This window comes from Oncorhynchus masou, chromosome 16 (genome assembly GCF_036934945.1).
Source record: "Oncorhynchus masou masou isolate Uvic2021 chromosome 16, UVic_Omas_1.1, whole genome shotgun sequence".
Taxonomy (NCBI): Eukaryota; Metazoa; Chordata; class Actinopteri; order Salmoniformes; family Salmonidae; genus Oncorhynchus; species Oncorhynchus masou.
This window is the reverse complement of record NC_088227.1, coordinates 31,566,776-31,588,550: the sequence shown is the minus strand read 5'-3', so window position 1 is coordinate 31,588,550 and position 21,775 is coordinate 31,566,776. Positions and strand designations below refer to the sequence as shown.

The following is a 21,775-nucleotide window of genomic DNA, read 5'->3' as shown; positions in this document are numbered from 1 at the left end:
TTTTGTTGCAAGTTTGTCATTTTGATCTTGGTTGAACTGACCTACTACCACTACCTGCACACTAGGTCACCACTGAAGCAGGAGAGAGAAAGGACTTTGGATCAGCGGCCATATACACAAAGCATCTTTGACAAAGATGGTGGTATATACTGACAAGATACTGGAGTCACCGCTCTTACAATGGGTTAAATGTTCCCAAAGACCAAAGGCAGACGGGAACATTCTGGCCAATGAGAAGGCAGATATAAAATTGTTTCTCAAAGATGGAGGAAAAACTATGCTCGCATGATGGGTACCCTAACCATGGCAGGTTAGCTGAGACTTAAACATTCATTTTGGTTCCCAGAACTAAAACCTTGGCTTTAACTCAGCGAGATATTGCTGTCTTGAGTTCAATACCTTACCTGGTCAGGTACATTGGTGCTAAGGATGGCATCTATTTAAGCCCTTATAAATAATTTCTGATAGGTTAATTTGTACATTGAGGGTTTTATCTATTTTAACAAACCTTTATTTTTTTACTTTTGTATTGTATATTGCTTTTTATATAAGCCATTGGGCTTCCAACCCCATCCACTTCATTATCAATTGTTTTTTGGGGGGGTGGGTATTTTCTTAAAACTGCATTGTTGGTTAAGGGCTTGCAAGTAAGCATTTCACCTGTTGTAGTCAGCGCATGTGAGAAAATGTGATTTGTATTTTTTTAATCTTTTGTTGTTTATCACTTGTTTTCTTTGGTGCAAATAAATATGTTAAACCTACAAAAGAGCCCGACACTGAGGAGGACAACCTCCACCAGTATCATCCCAGCAAACACACAACCTTATGAGTGAAACACTGCCTGGCTCTCAGACTTTTAGTTGCCACAGCATGACCAAGAGTGTGTCCCAAACAGAACCCTATTCCCTATGTAGTGTGCTACTTTGACCATGGGTCATTTGGGACGAAGCTCCAGAGAGAATCCTACAGAAAAGGTTGAGGAAACAGGGACGAGGGCTGTTGATCATAGCACAACAAATCATAGTACAGCAAAATTCACCAAACCTGCTGATTGTCCAAACTGGACAATTCTATATAGGCCTAAACATGTGGGGTTTTTTTAAGTAAAAAGAAACTACCTGATTTGGCAGCCCAGTGCTAACACGACCCCTCTTCTTCATTATCCCCTGTTGCATAACACTGCTCCTGCGGTGGAACATGACTGTGTCAGGAGTGTTCAGACACGTTGTTGCTCTAACATGCGTGTCCCATTATCCACTCCTCCATGCCTACCCTACCGCAGTCCTAGTGCCATTACACAACAGCCCGAGGGTCCCCCATCATGCCTAAAATATTAAAGGGACGTGTACCCAACACACACCTGACAGTGTATGTGTGCATGGGCTCATGCCCTTATTGCCTCCAAAGACATTTACAGGTTAAGAGAAAACATCTGTACAGTCGCTATGGGTGTAAAACAGGGCACAGATCTAGGATCAGCTTCATCATACCTCCCAGTGAACACAAGCACATCTGAAAGGTTGATGCACAGACCCGGACTCAGCCAAGGCAAAACGGTTAGGGCAATTGTGTGTCAAGAAGGGCCTACTTAATGATTTAGGACAAGCTGAAAGTGTGAACTGCTTTGCCTAAACCAACTGCTTTGAATGTTTGCACCATTTTTATGCAAAATAATAGCATGAATGCATTTTTCATAACTAGGCCTAGTAACACCAGTGTTTCCCATAGGATTGTTTTCAGCAGTGGTGGTAAAGGGAGGGGGGGGGTGCTACTAGCGCTATCATAATGACATGCTAGCTGTTGCCACAGACTTCCAGTCAATGAGCCAATGACTATCCATTTAAAAGTGTATCATCTCACCAGAAATAGACAGTATTCCAAACATTAAGAACATCTTCCTAATATTGGAGTTGCGCACACCCCTTTTGCCCTCAAAACAGCCTCAATTCGTCGGGGATGCTGGCCCATGTTGACTCCAATGCTTCCCACACTTGTGGCTGGGTGTCCTTTGGGTGGTGGACCTTTCTTGATACACAAGGGAAACTGTTAAGTGTGAAAACCCCCGCAGCATTACAGTTCTTGACAAAAACCGGTGCACCTGGCACCTAACATAGCCTATTCAAAGGCACTGACCGAAGAGGGGACATCATCTTCCAGCTGATGGCACAACTCGAGTTGCACCGCATTATTTATGTCTCATGCACAAATTCATGTTGTTACTCCTATGAACAAAGGAAGTGAAATTTTCAACTATAGTGAAAAAGACCTAAGCCAATAATAATAATAATAATAATAATAATAGCATAAGCCTATCGACACACATTCCTACTCATTCATTGCAGCGGCAGAGCTGGTTGAAGTAGGGAGAACGAGCTTTTTATGGATTATATAAAGTGTGAAAATAAATCACTCAAAAACAGCAGCTCTTTATTGTATTCATTGACAGTCTCTAGTTAAGGTTAGAAAAGTTTCGAAATTTCATAGTATTCAGTGCACTCAAGGGATCTTTATTTTACACATGCTACGTAGGTTACTGTATGATAATCTGAGACATCCGATAGGCCTAGCACTGGCCAATAGGTGCACTTGCTTGCTCCCCATGCCTGCCGGGAAGGCAGAGTTTGCTCCTTTAGATACATGAAACAATTTAAAAAAAATGGGAACACTTCGCCTACCCGGAGCGCGCAGGGCAGCTGAATCCGGTGCACCACCCCCCGTTAAAAAAAAGGAAATCAAGGTTTTATTGTTTGGCTATTGACTGGTTGGTGACCACTTACCTACACTGATTGAAGTGGATTTAACAAGTGTCATCAATAAGGGATCATAGCTTTCCCCTGGATTCACCTGGTCAGTCTATCATGAAAAGAGCAGATGTCCTTAATGTTTTGAATACAGTATATTTTGAAGCTATGCCAACAAATTTACCAGCCGAGGTCCAACACTGCTAAATGAAGAGTGGAAACACTGAACACAAGTCTACACCTCTAAGCCAAAACGGTAGTGTCACTCCTACAGTGTCTCAGCAGACTACTCACAACAACAGTGCCAGAGGCCATTAGCTTTTATGGAGATTTGAACGACAGCTGATTTTGCAATCAGGAAACCGTAGTTTCTTCACTATTAGTAAAAACAGAACACCAAACAATGTATATTCAAATGACTAGTGTCTGCTACTGTTGTACTAATTTGGTCCTTAAAGCTACTGCTTAACACTGAAGATGTAGGAAACAGATTTCCTTCAGTAGTGGTTGCACATGTCTGTTTTAAAGCTACACATTTTGCCATGGGGCAGAGAGAACATCTGACCTTTTTAAAGGCATTTTCCTGCAATTCTACAGATTTTGCCATGGCTTATGCTGTGTTCTTATTCTATCGGATTGACTCAAACATAGCTGATTAGTTTTAAAATTTGTTTTTATAAACAATGGTTGTTAGTTCTCAAGATGATCCCATTTAAAAATATGTAGCTCCATTATCTGTTCTACATACTTTATATATCTGGTTATAGTTTACACTGAAATAATTTTACCATCCCAAAAATGATTTTTTTGAATGTAGTAATATTTTCGGGAGCGGCAACAACTGAATGAATATAGGGAAAACACATCCATCTCCACTGCGAGGGACAAAGCAAAAGGGCTCTGGGTGACACCAAACACACAAACGACTGTGACCTCACATCCTTTGACATCAGCAGTCTTGGTGGGGGATGGTAGAGGCAGAAGGCAGTAAAACTAGCCCCCTTCCCCTCCCTTTCTCCCACACTGAGCTATGCAATGCCCTAGCAAAAACCTTCCTTTATTGCCTACGACAAAAACAATCTTCACTTGCTCCAAAAACTCCAGGTGCCCAGACAGTAGATAAGACACCCTTCCCCGCCACCTCCTAGAAGGCTTTAGTCTCAAACCCTTTATATCTGCAAAGCACATTAAAAACAGCTACAGATGGTAAATGGCAACATTTTTGCCCACCTCCCCTAGCGTGCGCGCAGACACACAGAGAGAACCAGATATAAGACAGAGAAAAGAAATAGCCAGCTAGCATTGCTCACCTCTGAAATGCATGAGGGCCACGGGCTGAAAAGGCCCATTTGAGCTTGGTGCATCCAGAACCATCACGCTAGCAGCACTAGTGCCTGTCAACATCTAAGGGCTGGGGTAGAGGAGAGGGTAGCACAGGCTAAGGCGAGGAGCCAGCCTCCATTTTAACACCAAACACTCCGAGCAGAAAATGAAACTCTGCTGCAGTTGGAGGGAACAGGCTAGTTTGTGATGTCATCACTCTATGGAGTCTGATTGGCCAACCTGGGTCACATGGGGCAGGCTGTCAGAATGCATAAGCATGAGGCAGGTCGAGGGGATTTGCTGGTGGGTTGGGGAAGAGGCGGGACCTTTGCAGTGATTGGAGCAGACCCAGGAGGTCTGGCTAACAACCTCAGTGGGAAAAATGACAAGCTCTGAAAACCTTACCCCTCATGTCTTTTCCTTCTCTGTCTCTCACACAAACATCTACCCTGCCCCCGCAACTATTACAATAAATGGCATTCCCATCAGAAAGAGCAATGTAAATAAATCAAGACTTTCAGACAAAGTAACCCCCTATAAACAAACAGTGTAGGATCGGTCTAAAAGGCTACACATTATCACCCGCCTTATCTTGGCTCTAGGAAAAGCACAGACAGCACTTTGATACCTTATACAACGTACAGTAGGTCAGATCTATACACACCTATTGTTAGGCTGCATCTTATCTCTTGCGCACAACAACAAGGATACATAATGACAGTGATTGATGAAAGACGTGAAAAATAGCAAAACACTTGGAGGCATTTTGACTATCATTCAGTAAAAGCGGAGGTCCCGTGTGGGTGCGTGCACATACATATGGCCCAGGTGTAAGAAACAGGAAGCCACAGTTATAAACACAGGAAGCTTGTGAGCAAATGTTCTGCCTCAGCTGCTCTCAGAGTGAGCAGTTACATCACTAACACCAGCACAACAGGCAGACACACAGCGCGCACACAACGACTACGGCTCACATTCTTCTCTTGCTCTTAGGCCGTCATTGAAAATAAGAATTTGTTCTTAACTGACTTGCCTAGTAAAATAAAGGAAAAATAATTAAATAAAAAAGAGTAATTAGCACCTCTGAACAGTGTCAGTAGTCAAGATCTTTAGTTCACACCGCAAAGACCATGAAGTTGGCAGTCAAGGCCTTGAGGTGGCAGTAGCATTGTTTGGCAATGCATGTCCGTTTTCGTTGCTTAGTGTTAAGGTCTAGATTCCAATGTTCGTTAGCTAGCTAGATGTGCCAATGTTGCTATTTTGTAGAAAGTACTTTTTGAAAGAGATGGCCACAGCTAGAAAAATATCTACCGAATGACAATGTAATTCTCTCCATAATCCCATACTGCCACTGCCAGCCCATAGCGACATTTTTAGCTAGCGCTAGCATATTTGCTAGTTAGCACAACATAGCTATTGAGCTAAGGACACTGCAATAACAGGCATTGTGATTGAATTATAATGGAAATACTAACTACAGTGGTTAGCTAGCTAGGAGGAAGAATTTCAGATCAAATTTTATTAGTCACATGCTGTAAGGTTGTAACCGGTGTAAACCGTACAATGAAATGCTTACTTACGAGCCCCTAACCAACAATGCAGTTAAAATATGGATAAGGAGAAGAAATAAAAGTACAAAGTAAAAGAGCAGCAGGAAAATAACAATAGCGGGACTATGATTCACCGAACAATATTTTTAAAGTACTTTAAGTTTTCATTTCAGTCTCCTCCATCTCCACTAACCGAAGAAAATTGTATGGATTTTTTTCCTTTTAACAATGTAAAATTGACATCTGTACAGAAAGACAGATGAAGGCCACATTAGAGGAGGAACTTCTTGATGCAATTAAAGCCATTAAGTCCGGGAAAACTCCAGGGATGGATGGCATACCAGTGGAAGTATATCAAACAAAGTTTGATATATTCAGAAGACCATTATTAGCATGTTTTAACCACTCCTACATAAACAGTGGATTATCAGACAAGCAAAAAGGTCTGATATTATTACTGAAACAGGATCCAACTGGTATATAAACTCAGCACAAAAACAATAGGGTCTTGTAAAAGGGTTGTCTTTCAAATATAATACATAAAAATCCAAATAATTTCACAGTTCATTGTAAAGGGTTTAAACACAGTTTCCCATGTTTGTTCAATGAACCATAAACAATTACTGAACATGCACCTGTGGAACGGTCGTTAAGACACGAACAGCTTACAGATGTTAGGCAATTAAGGTCACAGTTATGAAAACTTAGGACACTAAAGAGGCCTTTCTACTGACTCTGAAAAACACCAAAAGAAAGATGCCCACATGACACATGCACATTTGTGGCCTGCTGGAGGTGATTTTGAAGGGCTTTGGCAGTGCTCCTCCTGCTCCTCCTTGCACAAAGGCGGAGGTAGCGGTCCTGCTGCTGGGTTGTTGCCCTCCTACGGCCTCCTCCACGTCTCCTGATGTACTGGCCTGTCTCCTGGTAGCGCCTCCATGCTCTGGACACTACACTGACAGACACAGCAAACCTTCTTGCCACAGCTCGCATTGATGTTCCATCCTGGATGAGCTGCACTACCTGAGCCACTTGTGTGGGTTGTAGACTCCGTCTCATGCTACCACTAGAGTGAAAGCACCGCCAGCATTCAAAAGTGACCAAAACATCAGCCAGGAAGCATAGGAACTGAGAAGTGGTCTGCGGTTACCACCTGCAGAACCACTCCTTTATTGGGAGTGTCTTGCTAATTGCCTATTTTTTCCACCTGTTGTCTATTCCATTTGCACAACAGCATGTGACATTTATTGTCAATCAGTGTTGCTTCCAAAGTGGACAGTTTGATTTCACAGAAGTGTGATTGACTTGGAGTAACATTGTGTTGTTTAAGTGTTCACTTTATTTTTTTGAGCAGTGTACATTGTGTGCAAAAGGCATGAGGTAGGCAATAAATAGGCCATAGGAGTGAATAATTACAATTTAGCAGATCAACACTGGAGTGATAAATGATCAGATGAACATGTGCAGGTAGAGATACTGGTGTGCAAAAGAGTAGAAAAGTAAATAAAATAAAAACAGTATGGGGCTGAAGTTGGTAAATTGGGTGGGCTATGTACAGCTGCAGCGATCGGTTAGCTGCTCAGATAGCAGATGTTGGAAGTTGGTGAGGGAGATAAGTCTCCAACTTCAGCGATGTTTGCAATTCGTTCCAGTCGCAGGCAGCAGAGAACAGGAAGGAAAGGCAGCCAAATGAGGTTTTGGCTTTAGGGATGATCAGTGAGATACACCTGCTGGAGCGCGTGCTACGGGTGGGTGTTGCCATCGTGACCAGTGAACTGAGATAAGGCAGAGCTTCGGAACCATCCAGGGTGGTGCTAGTTGGGCGTGCGGGTGCAGGCAGCGAACGGTTGAAAAGCATGCATTTGGTTTTACTAGTGTTTAAGAGCAGGTGGAGGCCACGGAAGGAGTGTTGTATGGCATTGAAGCTCGTTTGGAGGTTAGATAGCACAGTGTCCAAGGAAGGGCCAGAAGTATACAGAATGGTGTCGTCTGCGTAGAGGTGGATCGGGGAATCGCCCGCAGCAAGAGCAACATCATTGATCTACACAGAGAAAAGAGTCGGCCCGAGAATTGAACCCTGTGATACCACCATAGAGACTGCCAGAGGACCGGACAACATGCCCTCCGATTTGACACACTGAACTCTGTCTGCAATGTAGTTGGTGAACCAGGCAAGGCAGTCATTAGAAAGAACAAGGCTACTGAGTCTGCCGATAAGAATATGGTGATTGACAGAGTCAAAAGCCTTGGCCAGGTCGATGAAAACGGCTGCACAGTACTGTCTTACCGATGGCGGTTATGATATCGTTTAGGACTTCCTGACGGGCCGCCCCCAGGTGGTGAGGGTAGGTAACAACATCTCCCCGCTGATCCTCAACACTGGGGCCCCACAAGGGTGCGTTCTGAGCCCTCTACTGTACTCCCTGTTCACCCACGACTGCGTGGCCACGCACGCCTCCAACTCAATCATCAAGTTTGCGGACGACACAACAGTGGTATGCTTGATTACCAACAACGACAAGATGGCCTACAGGGAGGAGGTGAGGGCCCTCGGAGTGTGGTGTCAGGAAAATAACCTCACACTCAACGTCAACAAAACTAAGGAGATGATTGTGGAGGAGGCTCAGGAGGCTGAAGAAATTCGGCTTGTCACCAAAAGCACACAAACTTCTACAGATGCACAATCGAGAGCATCCTGGCGGGCTGTATCACCGCCTGGTACGGCAACTGCTCCGCCCACAACCGTAAGGCTCTCCAGAGGGTAGTGAGGTCTGCACAACGCATCACCGGGGGCAAACTACCTGCCCTCCAGGACACCTACACCACCCGATGTTACAGGAAGGCCATAAAGATCATCAACCACCCGAGCCACTGCCTGTTCACCCCGCTATCATCCAGAAGGCGAGGTCAGTACAGGTGCATCAAAGCTGGGACCGAAAGACTGAAAAACAGCTTCTATCTCAAGGCCATCAGACTGTTAAACAGCAACCACTAACATTGGGTGGCTGCTGCCAACACACTGACACAACTCCAGCCACTTTAATAATGGGAATTGATGGGAAATTATGTAAATATATCACTAGCCACTTTAAACAATGCTACCTTATATAATGTTACTTACCCTACATTATTCATCTCATATGCATACGTATATACTGTACTCTATATCATCGACTGCATCCTTATGTAATACATGTATCACTAGCCACTTTAACTATGCCACTTTGTTTACATAATCATCTTTTGGATATACTGTACTCGATACCATCTACTGTATCTTGCCTATGCTGCTCTGTACCACCACTCATTCATATATCCTTATGTACATATTCTTTATCCCCTTACACTGTGTATAAGACAGTAGTTTAGGAATTGTTAGATTACTTGTTGGTTATTACTGCATTGTCGGAACTAGAAGCATAAGCATTTCGCTACACTCGCATTAACATCTGCTAACCATGTGTATGTGACAAATAAAATTTGATTTGATACCTTGTGCGTGGCTGAGGTGCACCCGTGACCGGCTCGGAAACCGGATTGCACAGCGGAGAAGGTACGGTGGGATTCGAGATGGTCAGTGATCTGTTTTGTTGACTTGGCATTCAAAGGCCTTAGATAGGCAGGGCAGGATGGATATAGGTCTGTAACAGGTTGGGTCCAGGGTGTCTACCCCTTTGAAGAGGGGGATAACCGCGGCAGCTTTCCAATCCTTGGGGATCTCAGATGATACGAAGGAGAGGTTAAACAGGCTGGTAATAGGGCTTGTGACAATGGCGGCGGACAGTTTCAGAAATAGAGGATCCAGATTGTCAAGCCCAGCTGATTTGTATGGGTCCAGGTTTTGCCGCTCTGTCAGAACATCTGCTATCTGGATTTGGGTAAAGGGGAAGCTCGGGAGGCTTGGTTGAGTAGCTGCGGGGGGGGGGGAGCTGTTGGCAGAGGTTGGAGTAGCCAGGAGAAAGGCATGGCCAGCCGTTGAGAAATGCTTTAAGTTTTCGATTATCACGGATTTATCTGTGATGACCGTGTTACCTAGCTTCAGCTGGGAGGAGGTGCTCTTGTTCTCCATGGACTTTACAGTGTCCCAGAACCTTTTGGAGTTAGACCTACAGGATGCAAATGTCTGCTTGAAAAAGCTGGCCTTTGCTTTCCTGACTGACTGTGTGTATTGGTTCATGACTTCCCTGAACAGTTGCATATCGCAGGGACTATTCGATGCTATTGCAGTCTGCCACAGGATGTTTTTCTGCTGGTCGAGGGCAGTCAGGTCTGGAGTGTACCAAGGGCTATGTCTGTTCTTAGTTCTGCATTTTTTTGAATGGAGCATGCTTGTCTAAGATGGTGAGGAAGTTACTTTTAAAGAATGACCAGACATCCTCAACTGACGGGTTGAGGTCAATATCCTTCCAGGATCCCCGGGCCAGGTCGATTAGAAAGGCCTGCTCGCAGAAGTGTTTTAGGGAGCTTTTGACAGTGATGAGGGGTGGTCATTTGACCGCGGATATAGGCAATGAGGCAGTGATCGCTGAGATCCTGATTGAAGACAGCAGAAGTGTATTTGGAGGGCAAGTTGATCAGGATAATGTCTATTAGAGTGCCCATGTTTACGGATTTAGGGTTGTACCTGGTGGGTTCCTTGATGATTTGTATGAGATTTGAGGGCATCTAGCTTAGATTGTAGGACTGCCGGGGTGTTAAGCATATCCCAGTTTAGGTCACCTAACAGAACAAACTCTGAAGCTACATGGGGGGGGCGATCAGTTCACAGATGGTGTTCAGGGCACAGCTGGGAGCTGGGGGGGGGGAGTATGACAGAACTTTGCAGGCTCTCTGCAGTAGATTGCAACTCCTCCCCCTTTGGCAGTTCTATCTTGACGGAAATGGTTATAGTTGGGTAAGAAAAATTGAGGTTTTGGTGGCCTTCCTAAGCCAGGATTCAGACACGGCAAGGATCAGAGTGTGCTAAAGCAGTGAGAAAAACAAACTTAGAGAGGCGGCTTCTGATGTTGACATGCATGAAACCAAGGCTTTTTCGATCACAGAAGTCAACAAATGAGGGTGCCTGGGGACATGCAGGGCCTGGGTTTACCTCTACATCACTCGTGGAACAGAGAAGGAGTAGGATGAGGGTGCGGCTAAAGGCTATCAAAACTCGTCGCCTAGAGCGTTGGGGACAGGGAATAAAAGGAGCAGATTTATGGGCGTGGTAGAATATATTCAGGGCATAATGTGCAGACAGTATGGTGGGGTGCGGGTACAGCGGAGGTAAGCCAAGGCACTGGGTGATGATAAGAGAGGTTGTATCTCTGGACATGCTGGTTATAATGGGTGAGGTCACCGCATGTGTGGGAGGTGGGACAAAGGAGGTAGAGGTATGAGGAGTGGAACTAGGGGCTCCATTGTAAACTAAAACAATGATAACGAACCTGAACAACAGTTTACATTAACGATACATTGGAGATAATGTACTGGAAACAATAAAATACTATGACATATCTGGAAAAAAGGCCTGGTTTTCATAGCTGATTTTGAAAAGGCTTTTGATAAAGACTTGAGTTTATATATATATATATATATATATATATATATAAAATGCCTAGAATATATCAATTTTGTAGAATCTCTTAAAATGGGTTTAAGTATAGTAACCCTATGTAAAAAACAACTAGTAAATAATGGCTACATCTCAGTAAGTTTTAAACTGTCAAGAGGAGAAAAACAAGGTTGTCCACTATCGGCATATCTATTTATTATTGCCATCGAAATGTTAGCTGTTAAAATTAGATCCAACAATAACATTAAGGGATTAGAAATCCATGGCTTAAAAACAAAGGTTTCATTGTACGCTGAGAATTCATGTTTCTATTAAAACCACAATTAGAATCCCTCCACAGCCTCAGAGGATCTAGATACTTTTGCTAACCTCTCTGGATTTAACCAAATTATGGTAAATGTACTACATTATGTATTGGATCACAAAAAAAAGTTTACATTACTGTGTAGTTGACTAATAAAATGGTCTGACGGGGATGTTGACATACTCAGTATACTTATCATGATAGAAAGAAATGATCTCACTCCAATATATTTTTTTATTGAAAGTTAACAAAAATAGATCTTGCCATCAAAGGGGGGGGAAATAAATTAAAAGAATTCTCCCTGATTAACTCTAGTCACATCACAGTTTACCTATTTGCTTATGGTTTTGCCTACACCTAGTGACCCACTTAAATTATATGAACAAAAAAATATTATATTTGGAATGACAAGCCAGACAAAATTAAAAGGGCCTATTAACATGACGAATATGAATTCGGAGGGCAGAAATCAGTCATACAAAAGTTACTCAAATCCTAAATGGTTCTCTAGGAAATGACTAAGAATGTCTCACCCCATGTGCAAAGGCAGGCCTTTTTTCCCCTTTATTCAGATTACACTTTCCGTTACTTGAAAACTATATCTCCAAACTATCGTTATTTTTTTTTAAACAAGGGGGGTACAATGTTTAGAAGCCTCTTGTACCTTGACTTGGCGCTCCAGTACTGCTTGCCGTTCCAGTACTGCTTGCCGTGCGGTAGTAGAGAGAGAACAGTCTATGACTAGGGTGGCTGGAGTCTTTAACAATTTCTCCACCTGGTGTAGAGGTCCTGGATGGCAGGCAGCTTAGCCCCAGTGATGTACTGGGCTGTACTCACTACCCTCTGTAGTGCCTTGCGGTCAGAGGCCAAGCAGTTGCCATACCAGGCAGTTATGCAACTAGTCAGGATGCTCTCGATGGCGCAGCTGTAGAACCTTTTGAGGATCTGAGAACCCATGCCAAATCTCTTCAGTCTCCTGAGGGGGAACAGGTTGCCGTGCACTCTTCACGACTGTCTTGGTGTGCTTGGATCATGTTAGTTGTTTATTGGTGATGTAGACGCCAAGGAACTTGAAACTCTCAACCTGCTCCACTACAGCTCCGTCGATGAGCATGGGGGCGTGCACGGTTCTCTTTCCTGTAGTCCACTATCATCTCCATCATATTTACTGTTGTGTCTATTGCATCTGTGCACTTAACCAGCTACCATCCCATAACTTACATTGCACATGAAGAGTGACTGGCTCATGACATTTAACCGATATATGGAGAAAATTCCAAATTCCGGTCCCCACGTGGGGGTTTGTGCACTCGGATTGGGGAAAGGGGGATACCTAGTCAGTTGAACAACAATGCATTCAACTGAAATGGGTCTTCATTTAACCCAACACCTCTGAATCAGAGAGGTGCAGGGGGCTGCCATAATTGACATCCAAGTCTTCGGCGCTCGGAGAAGTGGGTTAACTGCCTTGCTCAGGGGCAAAACAACAGATTTTTACCTTGTCAGCTCTGGAATTTGATCCAGCAACATTTCGGTTACTGGCCCAACGCTCTAACCACTAGGCTACCTGCCGCACATTGGTTCAAAGTCAAGTTGTTGGCCGAGTCTACAAGTAGAATCGGCAGGTTCGTCGCTACCGGCTCAGCACGCAGCAAGTACTGCTTTCTGTCTAGCAAGAGAAGGAACACCCTCCCACTGTGATAAGTACCCATCGGCAGTGAGATTCTTGGCATGTTTCATACTTTCCCCCCTACTGTGGTTTCTGACCTAAATCAAATAGGTGAAGTGAGTCATAGTGCAACTTGTGAACTCAACTGCATTTTGATGGATGGATGTTCTGTGTCACTATAGGAAGGTATAAGTATTGATGTTACTATAGATACAGACTGAACCAACAGTCTTTACATTAGACGTGAAGGAGGCTGCGTGGCAAAGTAGCACATGGGGAGAGAGCTAATGTCACTGTGCGCCACACTGAATAATCTGCAAGAATATTAAAGGAAGAAGCCTCTCTCTTGTAAGTTAACTAGTACCATTGGCAGTATTCAAGAGTAGGTAAATGTATCGTTACCAGTAGAACTAATTACAATTAGAAAATACTGATAACAGGTAATTCGGTTTAGTTATATAGGAATTCCTGGTTTGTGTGTGTGGTGGCGCTGATATTTGGCAGTCTCAGCCACGTACAAAGGTTTACGGTACGTGAACTAAAGATTGCAGGCCTGCATACGACTAGAGCAAAGCAACTGGTGAAGTAATGCTCTGTTTTAGTGGTTATGGGCAGCCTAGCTGTGTGGAGAAGGGAAGCTTTTTGTATACAAGAGCATTGAAATGTTTGAATCATTAATGTAATTTCTGGATTCAAGTATTTAAAGTGTGTGTGTGTGGTGTGTAGGGATGGACATAAGGTACAAAATACAACTACAAAATACCCTATAGACCAATGTTTCAATTAAAATACATGTACTTTAAAATACATTTGGAAGTAGCCGAGCAAAAAGCAACAACATTGTCAGTAACCGTTAAAGAAACCTCTATGACTGTGATATATTGTTTATCCATCTTAGTTGAATGCACTCTCACTCTGGATAAGAGCATATTTTAAATGACCATAATGTAAATATGCAAAACTGAACAACTGCAAAGCACACTGGGTATTTCCATTGACCTCGTTTCAGGGCGGAGATCAGAGTAAGTCAACATGTTATGCAATTGTTAATTTTTAAATTACATAGTTCATTTATCAGATGCTCATATCACACCATAGTGCCATCAGACTTGATGTAGGGTATACCAATGTAGGGTGAAAGAGGGACACAAAATGTTGAACTGCTATAAAGAAATGGTATAGTGAAGTATTTTGAAACTACAAATTACAGCTTTCAAAAGTATCTGTTACAAAATACACTGGAGTGTAGTTCAATACATCATACAAAATCCTCAGAAGTCATTAAAATACATGCAAAAGAAACACCGGCCATCTCTGTGTGTTGTCTTGTTCTTCTATCCTCATGTCAACCTGAAATACCCAAAAGTCCCCACAAGGATAGTAAAACAAGAAATTCTCCCTTGTTAGGACATTTCCCATGTCCACACAAGGTCAAAGGCTATTTTAAGCTTAGAGGTTAGGTTAGGGTTTGGCGTTAGAAGTTAACTTTAAGTAAAATTGGATTTTGAATGGAAATTTTAGGTCCCCACAAGAATAAAAAAAAACAAGTTGTTTGTGTGTGAGATAAAGAGCGGTTTCTGGCCTACTTAGTCATGGGGCATTCTCCTGTCTGAAGAGCTGTTGTTCTTCTGATAACCAATGAGTGAGTGCGTGCAGTCTATCCTCCAAACTCTCATTTGGCACAGGCCACCGGGCTCCAGCCATTTATATAAACTCTCCCGCTAGCCTCTGCAGAACAACTGGACTAAACTTGTGACACGTCGGGCTACTCTGGCTATAACAACAAGGTCTGTATTGTAGCAATTTCAAAGATGTGTCAATGGAAGTAATTGAAGAATTATTTTATGAGTCTGCTGACACTTCAACACCATGTTCTATTGACCTCAAGCTACTACTGAAGCCATATGTCATCCAGCCAATGACTTGAGTTCACAGTCACAGAGTGAAGTTCCTCCGCTCTGAAACAACAGTTCCTCCAGACAACAGTTCCCAACAGAGAGCGAGAGAAACTGTATCCCTCCCAAGACAGCTCCTCTGTCACGGGATCTCAAACAAAAACACAAGCTGCTGTTCGTTCCTTTCTTCACCATCTTTTGGCAAACCATTGCAGTGGTGGGAGAGTTGAGAGCCAAGTGGGGGGTTAACTAAAAACAGACACTCGTCTGAAACACTGTGGTGTTGTTTTTCCCCCAACATAGCAAGTTGCTCATGCTTATCAAACTGTGGAAAAGGTCAACATTATCCTGGAACAGCTTTTTTTTGGGCATTACCACCACGTGAACAGGATGCAGACTGCATATTCCCCTCAGCAATAATGTGAGGTGGTATCAGGCTGCATCTTCCCCTGCCTGGTCAGTCTGCTGTCAAAAAGAGGCACCTACTAAAACTCTGTGGAACACAAAATAAACAACCCCGAAAGTTCATTGTAGCTCTCGGAAATCAGCTCTTCAGCTACACAGAACCAACTCTCCAAAAGCAGCACTCTACCTCTTCATGTGGCCCAGGTGTCCAGAGACAACCCGTTGGTAAAGCTCTATGAAGCAGTCTAGTCTGCAGTAGTTCAGCCATTCAAAAAGCAGCAGGACTAAAGCTCGGTGTAGCCTGACTGCTGCCGCCCAAAAGAGTCCATCTCCATCCAGAGGAGAATGTGTGGAATGAAAGCAGGCCTTGCTCGGTGCCTGACTGCCTAATAGGACAGGACCACTGGCAACACCCACAAGGTCATGGTCCATCGGACAATATTTGCAGAACAACCTTATCAAAAGCCCTCGTTGGGCCCATGGATGTGACCAGCTGTTATCACGACTGAGCTTATCGAACTCGTAAAGAACACAGTAACACAAGAGAAAGGAAACAAAGGCATTACATGATCAGAGATAAGTGTCTGCCTGAATGTAAGCGGTCTGACAGAAGACACAGGGAAGAGTGAGAGGTGTACAGGACACACTATCACTGCTGAAGCAGTTGGCTTGTGTGGCTACTCTAGACAGAGTTGAATGTCTAGACAGAAACTAAAGGAGCTCTCCACTTTGCCCCAGCTCTTAAACACCAAATGTCCCATGTTATTTCAAACCCTGCATCTAGGCCTAAGTACTGCACGGGTCCTGTCCTTTTCACGTGGTGTAGCATAGCTTATGTACTTATGAAATCTGCTGGATGTGCATACTGCACACATACCACATCTATAATAGTTTGCCATGGACAGCCAACTGCATGCCAGTCACTCACAGTAGTAACATTATAACACTGCATAGGATTTGCATACGCCAGTGCTGATATTGTCCATGAGAAATGCAGGGGAGGGTAGTTGGGTTGTAATGTAGCTCTTTGCCAGCCACCCACTTATCTGGCAACCGGCAGCATCCTGAAACAAGGGCCTGGCAGCATCAAAGCCTTATCTCTGGATTACCCCCTAAATATAGACACTTCGTTTAAATCCAGCACAAAGTCAGAGCCCTTTACGTCCACTGTTTGTTTCCACGTCCTGAGCAACGCTGTCGGAGGTACATTTTATAGCAAGGCAGAGCAGTGGAGAGGTACAGAGACTTGCACAGAGAGTGAGAGAGTGATGGTGACATTGCTGTGATTTACATCAGAAAAGAATGCAAGAGAGCTTTTGGAGATGGCAGGCAGCTATGCTAAAGCTTACCAGGGTTAAACCTAGAGGATAAGCCAGAGCTGGGGGAAATGGGACATGGGTAAAGGGACAGGGGCCAGCACATACATCAGTTGGGAGGGCTGAGAAACCAAACCAACGCAGGATTCAGACCATTGCCTAGGTACCTTGATTTATTTTCAATTATGGAGCAAACAGAGACAAAATATATGTCTTTGAATAGGCCGAGTTAAGGCTAGGCTAGATTAGGTCCAATCGTACCTTTGAAGGCAGGCAGCTTCTGCAGCTCTCTGTTGTTACTGAGGCTGAAGCGGGACGAGCTCTGCCTCTTGTCCTTCTTGACCGGCATCTGGGAACCCGGCTGCTTGCCCTTCAGCAGCTGAGTGGCGGGAGGGACGCTGTTACTGCCTTTCCTATTGGAACCCTGCTGTGTGGAGAGGGGGGGGGGGCATGGATCAGAGCATGCACCAAGGTTTGTTCATTCGACACCAAACAAAACAATGAATCGGAGGGACTATTCATTTTTATCTAATTTCCCAAGGTTTTTCCCTACTGAACACAACCCCGTGAAGAGTCGTCCCGGTCCCCCTAGGTTAGATATGAAAACTGGTAAATGTGGGCAGTTTCTTATAGTCTTGTCCCACCTGCCTGCTGGGATCCTTTAAATCACCACATATACACCTGACAAGGCTGTCTTTCCGCTATGGAGTTACATCAGAAGGGGGATATGTCAAATTCACTGAACTCAACTAAATGTTGCCTTTCACACTACAAGACAGGGTTTAGGGTTTTAGGCCTTCTTAGTGAGCAGCCGGCCTGCCGACTGTCTAGTAATGGGAGGAATAAAGCTGCTGGAACACATGACAGGCGTGGATTACTGACCCATGACACAACAGAAGGTCTTCTCTCCCGCTGATTAATTTACTAGTTAGCTTCCTAACTATATACCTTCATAGCGGTGTCAGCTTCATATACTGTATTAGCTTCATACTGCAGCTGGTCAGGCCCTTGGGTAAGAAAGTGGTGTGGTTCACACATCCAAAAAACACAGGAGACAAGATAGGAAATAAGTCTAGCTCCATGTAACCAAAGAGGCAGACATGGCTGTTCAGAAACAAGCAGAATAAATATCAACAAACTTCTCTGCTTGCATCTATCGACCTGTATAACCCAGCTCAAACAATGAGAAGGTCGTGCCAGCTCAGGCCATTGGAGCTTAAACAAAGGGTATTACTAAACCTGAACCAGCCTGTATAATATGACTCCCATGGTTTCATTGTCATCATCCCACTGACGTCAAAAGCTTAGAACCCCAGTGGCCACAAGCATCCCAGAGGAGAGCGGAACCTGGCGGTATGCAGAGGGGTTGGATTGGGTTGTGGGAGTAATACAGCGATTTCAATTCGACACAACGCTGGCACATTAGCAGATCGGCTGCATGGCTGATGACACAGTGTACAGATAGATAACCCCGGATTACACCCCCAGAGAGAGAGAGAGAGAGAGAGAGAGAGAGAGGAGGGCAAACCGTTTCTATGAGGGCTTAATCACTGACTGGTGTATGTTCCTGTGGATTCATGGCCAGATCTACATCTTCAGTACATCTGATTTTAACTGACATAGCTAGCCTTCTTAAGTGGTCTCAGATCACAATGGTAGTAGTTAATGTTATGCAAGCATTCTTTATATTCGGACACAGTAAAGGGATAGTGGCTACCATGTTTTAGAAACAGACAACCAGCCTCTCTACATGCGAATCAGGTTCATATCCACTGCTTGGGTAGACCAAAATGGCATCGAAATGTTTGCTATATATATATATATATATATATATATATATATAGTTTTTTGTAGTAGCTAACGTTAAGTGTTTATCTTGCACATTCATAGACAGGTTCTCAAGAGCTAGCGAGGTGTTTAGTTACCTCATGGTCGTTTTCTTGACCTCCAGTTTTTACAACTTTTCCCGACTCCTGTAAAGAAAACATATTTTAGACATGCCTTATTCACAAGTCATTTAAGTCATGTGTAGGGACAGGGGGCAAGTTGACTAATGTCAAACGCTAGCATTTCTTCATGTTTACATTCCCAAGCAAAGCTAATATTTGACAGTTTTCTTGAAGTTGAACAAGTTATTTAGTTACTTTAAGACGCTAACTTTAAAATGTAGCAAACGTTAGCTATGCGTTTATGTCTCTCAAATCGTACTGTACTTTTTGTTACAAATAATCTGACTAGCTACATGCAACTAGCCAGCTAACGGTAGCTATCCAAGTTAGCATAGCTAGCTAACATTAGCTAGTCATAATGGGACATTGCAAATGTCGAGTCGATGGCCGCCTGTTCGTAGTTTAAAACATCAAACGAGTTGTTGTACATTCCACTACTCGTATCTGCGGTTTTGCAAGCCAACTCCCAACTTACCTTCTCTTTTTTCGCTTTATTCGGCATTGCAAAAATGTAGCCGCCCTCGTTCCCTCTCTGACGCTCTCCAGAAGCTAAAGCCTAACAACGTTTAGCAGTTCTTCTTCTTTGGTATCATGGCGTTCGCATATTTTGTTTGTGCACGCCGCCACCTACTGTGCGGTAGTGTGTGGTCGATCACGTTATATTTTGTGATACAAAATTAAAAATGAAAGAATTTCACCACCGATTAACCTACACCTATGTAACCTACCATAAAAATCTTTAAAAGAGCTTTCTTTTAAACCCAATGGAGTAAATCCTTGCTATCAGAGGAGCCATGCCTGGCAGCCAAACTGTTCATTCAGCCTCATTTACTGCCTTTTAAAATAACATAGCTGATATGGCTGACTTGCTTAAACAAATGTGGTTTCTACTGACAATTGAGATGTACAAACTATGGCATAAGGGAACTATGAGCGGATAAGAGGCAATCCGTAATTTCAATTAAGACAATAATGAGTGAGCTAAAACAGACATAGTCGATATAACTTATTCTTCATCTATGAGGTTTAACGGCTAGACTGGAGTACAAACTCCCTTATACTTTACTTGAAAAAGAAAAATGTACTAAATAAATACCCTATCATCTCACACTATACTCTATAATCTCAAAATTATATAAAATAAAATGAACACCCCCACTACTCCACTAATGAAATGTATTTATTCCTACCTCATGCCATCACCCTGAAAGGATGTGACATCACCACTTAACACATCCTGTAACTCTTCTGCTGTCAAGTCTCACACACCCAATTACCTCTCTGCAGCTGTCACCACAACCTCCATTTTCTGAGACTTCCGATCCATCCCTGCAGTACAATTAATAACCCTGTTTATAAATGCTAAAAATCCAATCTTACTGAAACGTATTTCACTTTTTGGACTGTCCCTCTGTACTGGTATATCTTTACTACTCTCACCACTCCTCCCCCTTAACCAGCTTCCTCTACTTTCTTCACTGCCTCAGCATATGACATTTTCTGCTCTACTCTAACCCTGGAAACCTCAAGCTGCCTCTCTCGCACGGGACTTTTCTGATTCCCAACTCAATGGGCACCCCTACAATTTCCACTACTTTCCACAATACTACACATTCCTTTGTCTCATGCCCTTCTGCACATTTCTCACACCTTGGACCCTCCCTCCTACACACTGCTGCCACATGTCCATAAGCTTGACACCTGTAACTTCTTAATGTATTCGGCACATACACTCGTACATGATAACTTACATATCCTAACTTCACTTTGTCAGGCAAAGACTCAAATCTTTGCCCTCAGCTGGTCAACGTTTATATCTACTGCTACCCCAGTTATCACTCCTTTCATTGGTGCCCTTTTCTCGAGAACGAAACAATTCACTTTTCTTGCCCCCATTAGTTTTACTTCGAAAGCATTCTTCCTTTGCCCAACAGAAACACAAACAATTATCACTAAACCACTTCTAGTTACCCTCACCGATTCCACATGACCCAACTCTTTTTCGCCCACCGTGAAACCACAAGTGGATCAGTCAAAAGGCAGGAGTCCACTTTTTCTGTAAGCTTCACTCCTACTGTCACAGACTCTTCTTCATCCTGATCCTCTGGGCATACCTCAGTCTCCGATGACTTCACCACACCTACCACCTCTGATACTTCCCCCTCATTCACTTCCGTTTCTCCTCCTGTCTTCAGCTCTGTCACGCCCTGACCTTAGAGAGCCGTTTTGTTTCTCTATTTGGTTAGGTCAGGGTGTGATTAGGGTGGGCATTCTATGTTTCCTTTTCCTTTGTTTTTGGCCATGAACACTTTTCACGCTGCACTTTGGTCCACAACAACAACTGTAGCCCGAGAGGCAGCCCCCCCCCCAAAAAAATGGGGAGGGGGGCACACTGGGAGATTGGTGGTGTCAGGGTTTAGACCTGAGCCAACTCCCGTGCTTACCATGGGGAGCGTGTGACCTGTCAAGCACCGTGTTATGAGGTGATGCGCAAGGTGTCTCCAGTGAGCATTCACAGGCCGGTGCGCTCTGTGCCAGCGCACCTCATTTGCCAGGCGGAAGTGGGCATCCAGCCAGGATGGGTTGTGCCAGCTCTACGCTCGAGACCTCCAGTGCGCCTCCACGGCCCAGTGTATCCGGTGCCTATACCATGCCCTAGGCTTCCAGTGCATCTCCCCAGTCAGGTGAGACCTGTTCCGGTTCCATGTACCAGGCCTCCAGTATGTCTACCTAGCCTGGTAAGCCCTGTGGCAGCTCCACGCACCAGGCTTCCAGTACGTCTCCTCAGTCTCAGAAATTTGAGGTTGTGGTGACAGCTGCAGAGAGGTAATTGGGTGTGTGAGACTTGAGTCCGCACCTTTTGGGGGGGGGGGGGGGGTGCTGTCACGCCCTGACCTTAGAGGGCCGTTTTATTTCTCTATTTGGTTAGGTCAAGGTGTGATTAGGGTGGGCATTCTATGTTTCCTTTTTCTTTGTTTTTGGCCCAGTGTGGTTCCCAATCAGAGGCAGCTGTCAACCGTTGTCTCTGATTGGGAATCATACTTAGGTAGCCTTTTCCCCACCTGTGTT

General features: G+C 44.0%; 1 protein-coding gene across 6 annotated transcripts in view; it reads right to left on the bottom strand.

Annotated features, from left to right (window-relative positions):
• The window catches only part of LOC135557832 (serine/threonine-protein phosphatase 2A 56 kDa regulatory subunit gamma isoform-like), a 41,690-nt gene extending 22,411 nt beyond the window's left edge, over window positions 1–19,279 (bottom strand). For 4 of the 6 annotated variants that reach the window (XM_064991476.1, XM_064991479.1, XM_064991480.1 and 1 more), the window contains exons 1-3: window positions 19,182–19,279; window positions 18,683–18,730; window positions 17,019–17,184 (exon numbers count right to left, since the gene is read on the bottom strand). In XM_064991476.1, the coding sequence (XP_064847548.1) occupies window positions 17,019–17,184; window positions 18,683–18,730; window positions 19,182–19,208 (241 nt within the window). In that variant the 5' untranslated portion in view covers window positions 19,209–19,279. Of the gene's footprint in view, window positions 1–4,051; window positions 4,251–17,018; window positions 17,185–18,682; window positions 18,731–19,181 lie in introns of those variants that run through there. The other 2 variants (XM_064991477.1, XM_064991481.1) reach the window with 2 other exon arrangements.
• Between the last annotated feature and the right edge of the window lie 2,496 nt (window positions 19,280–21,775).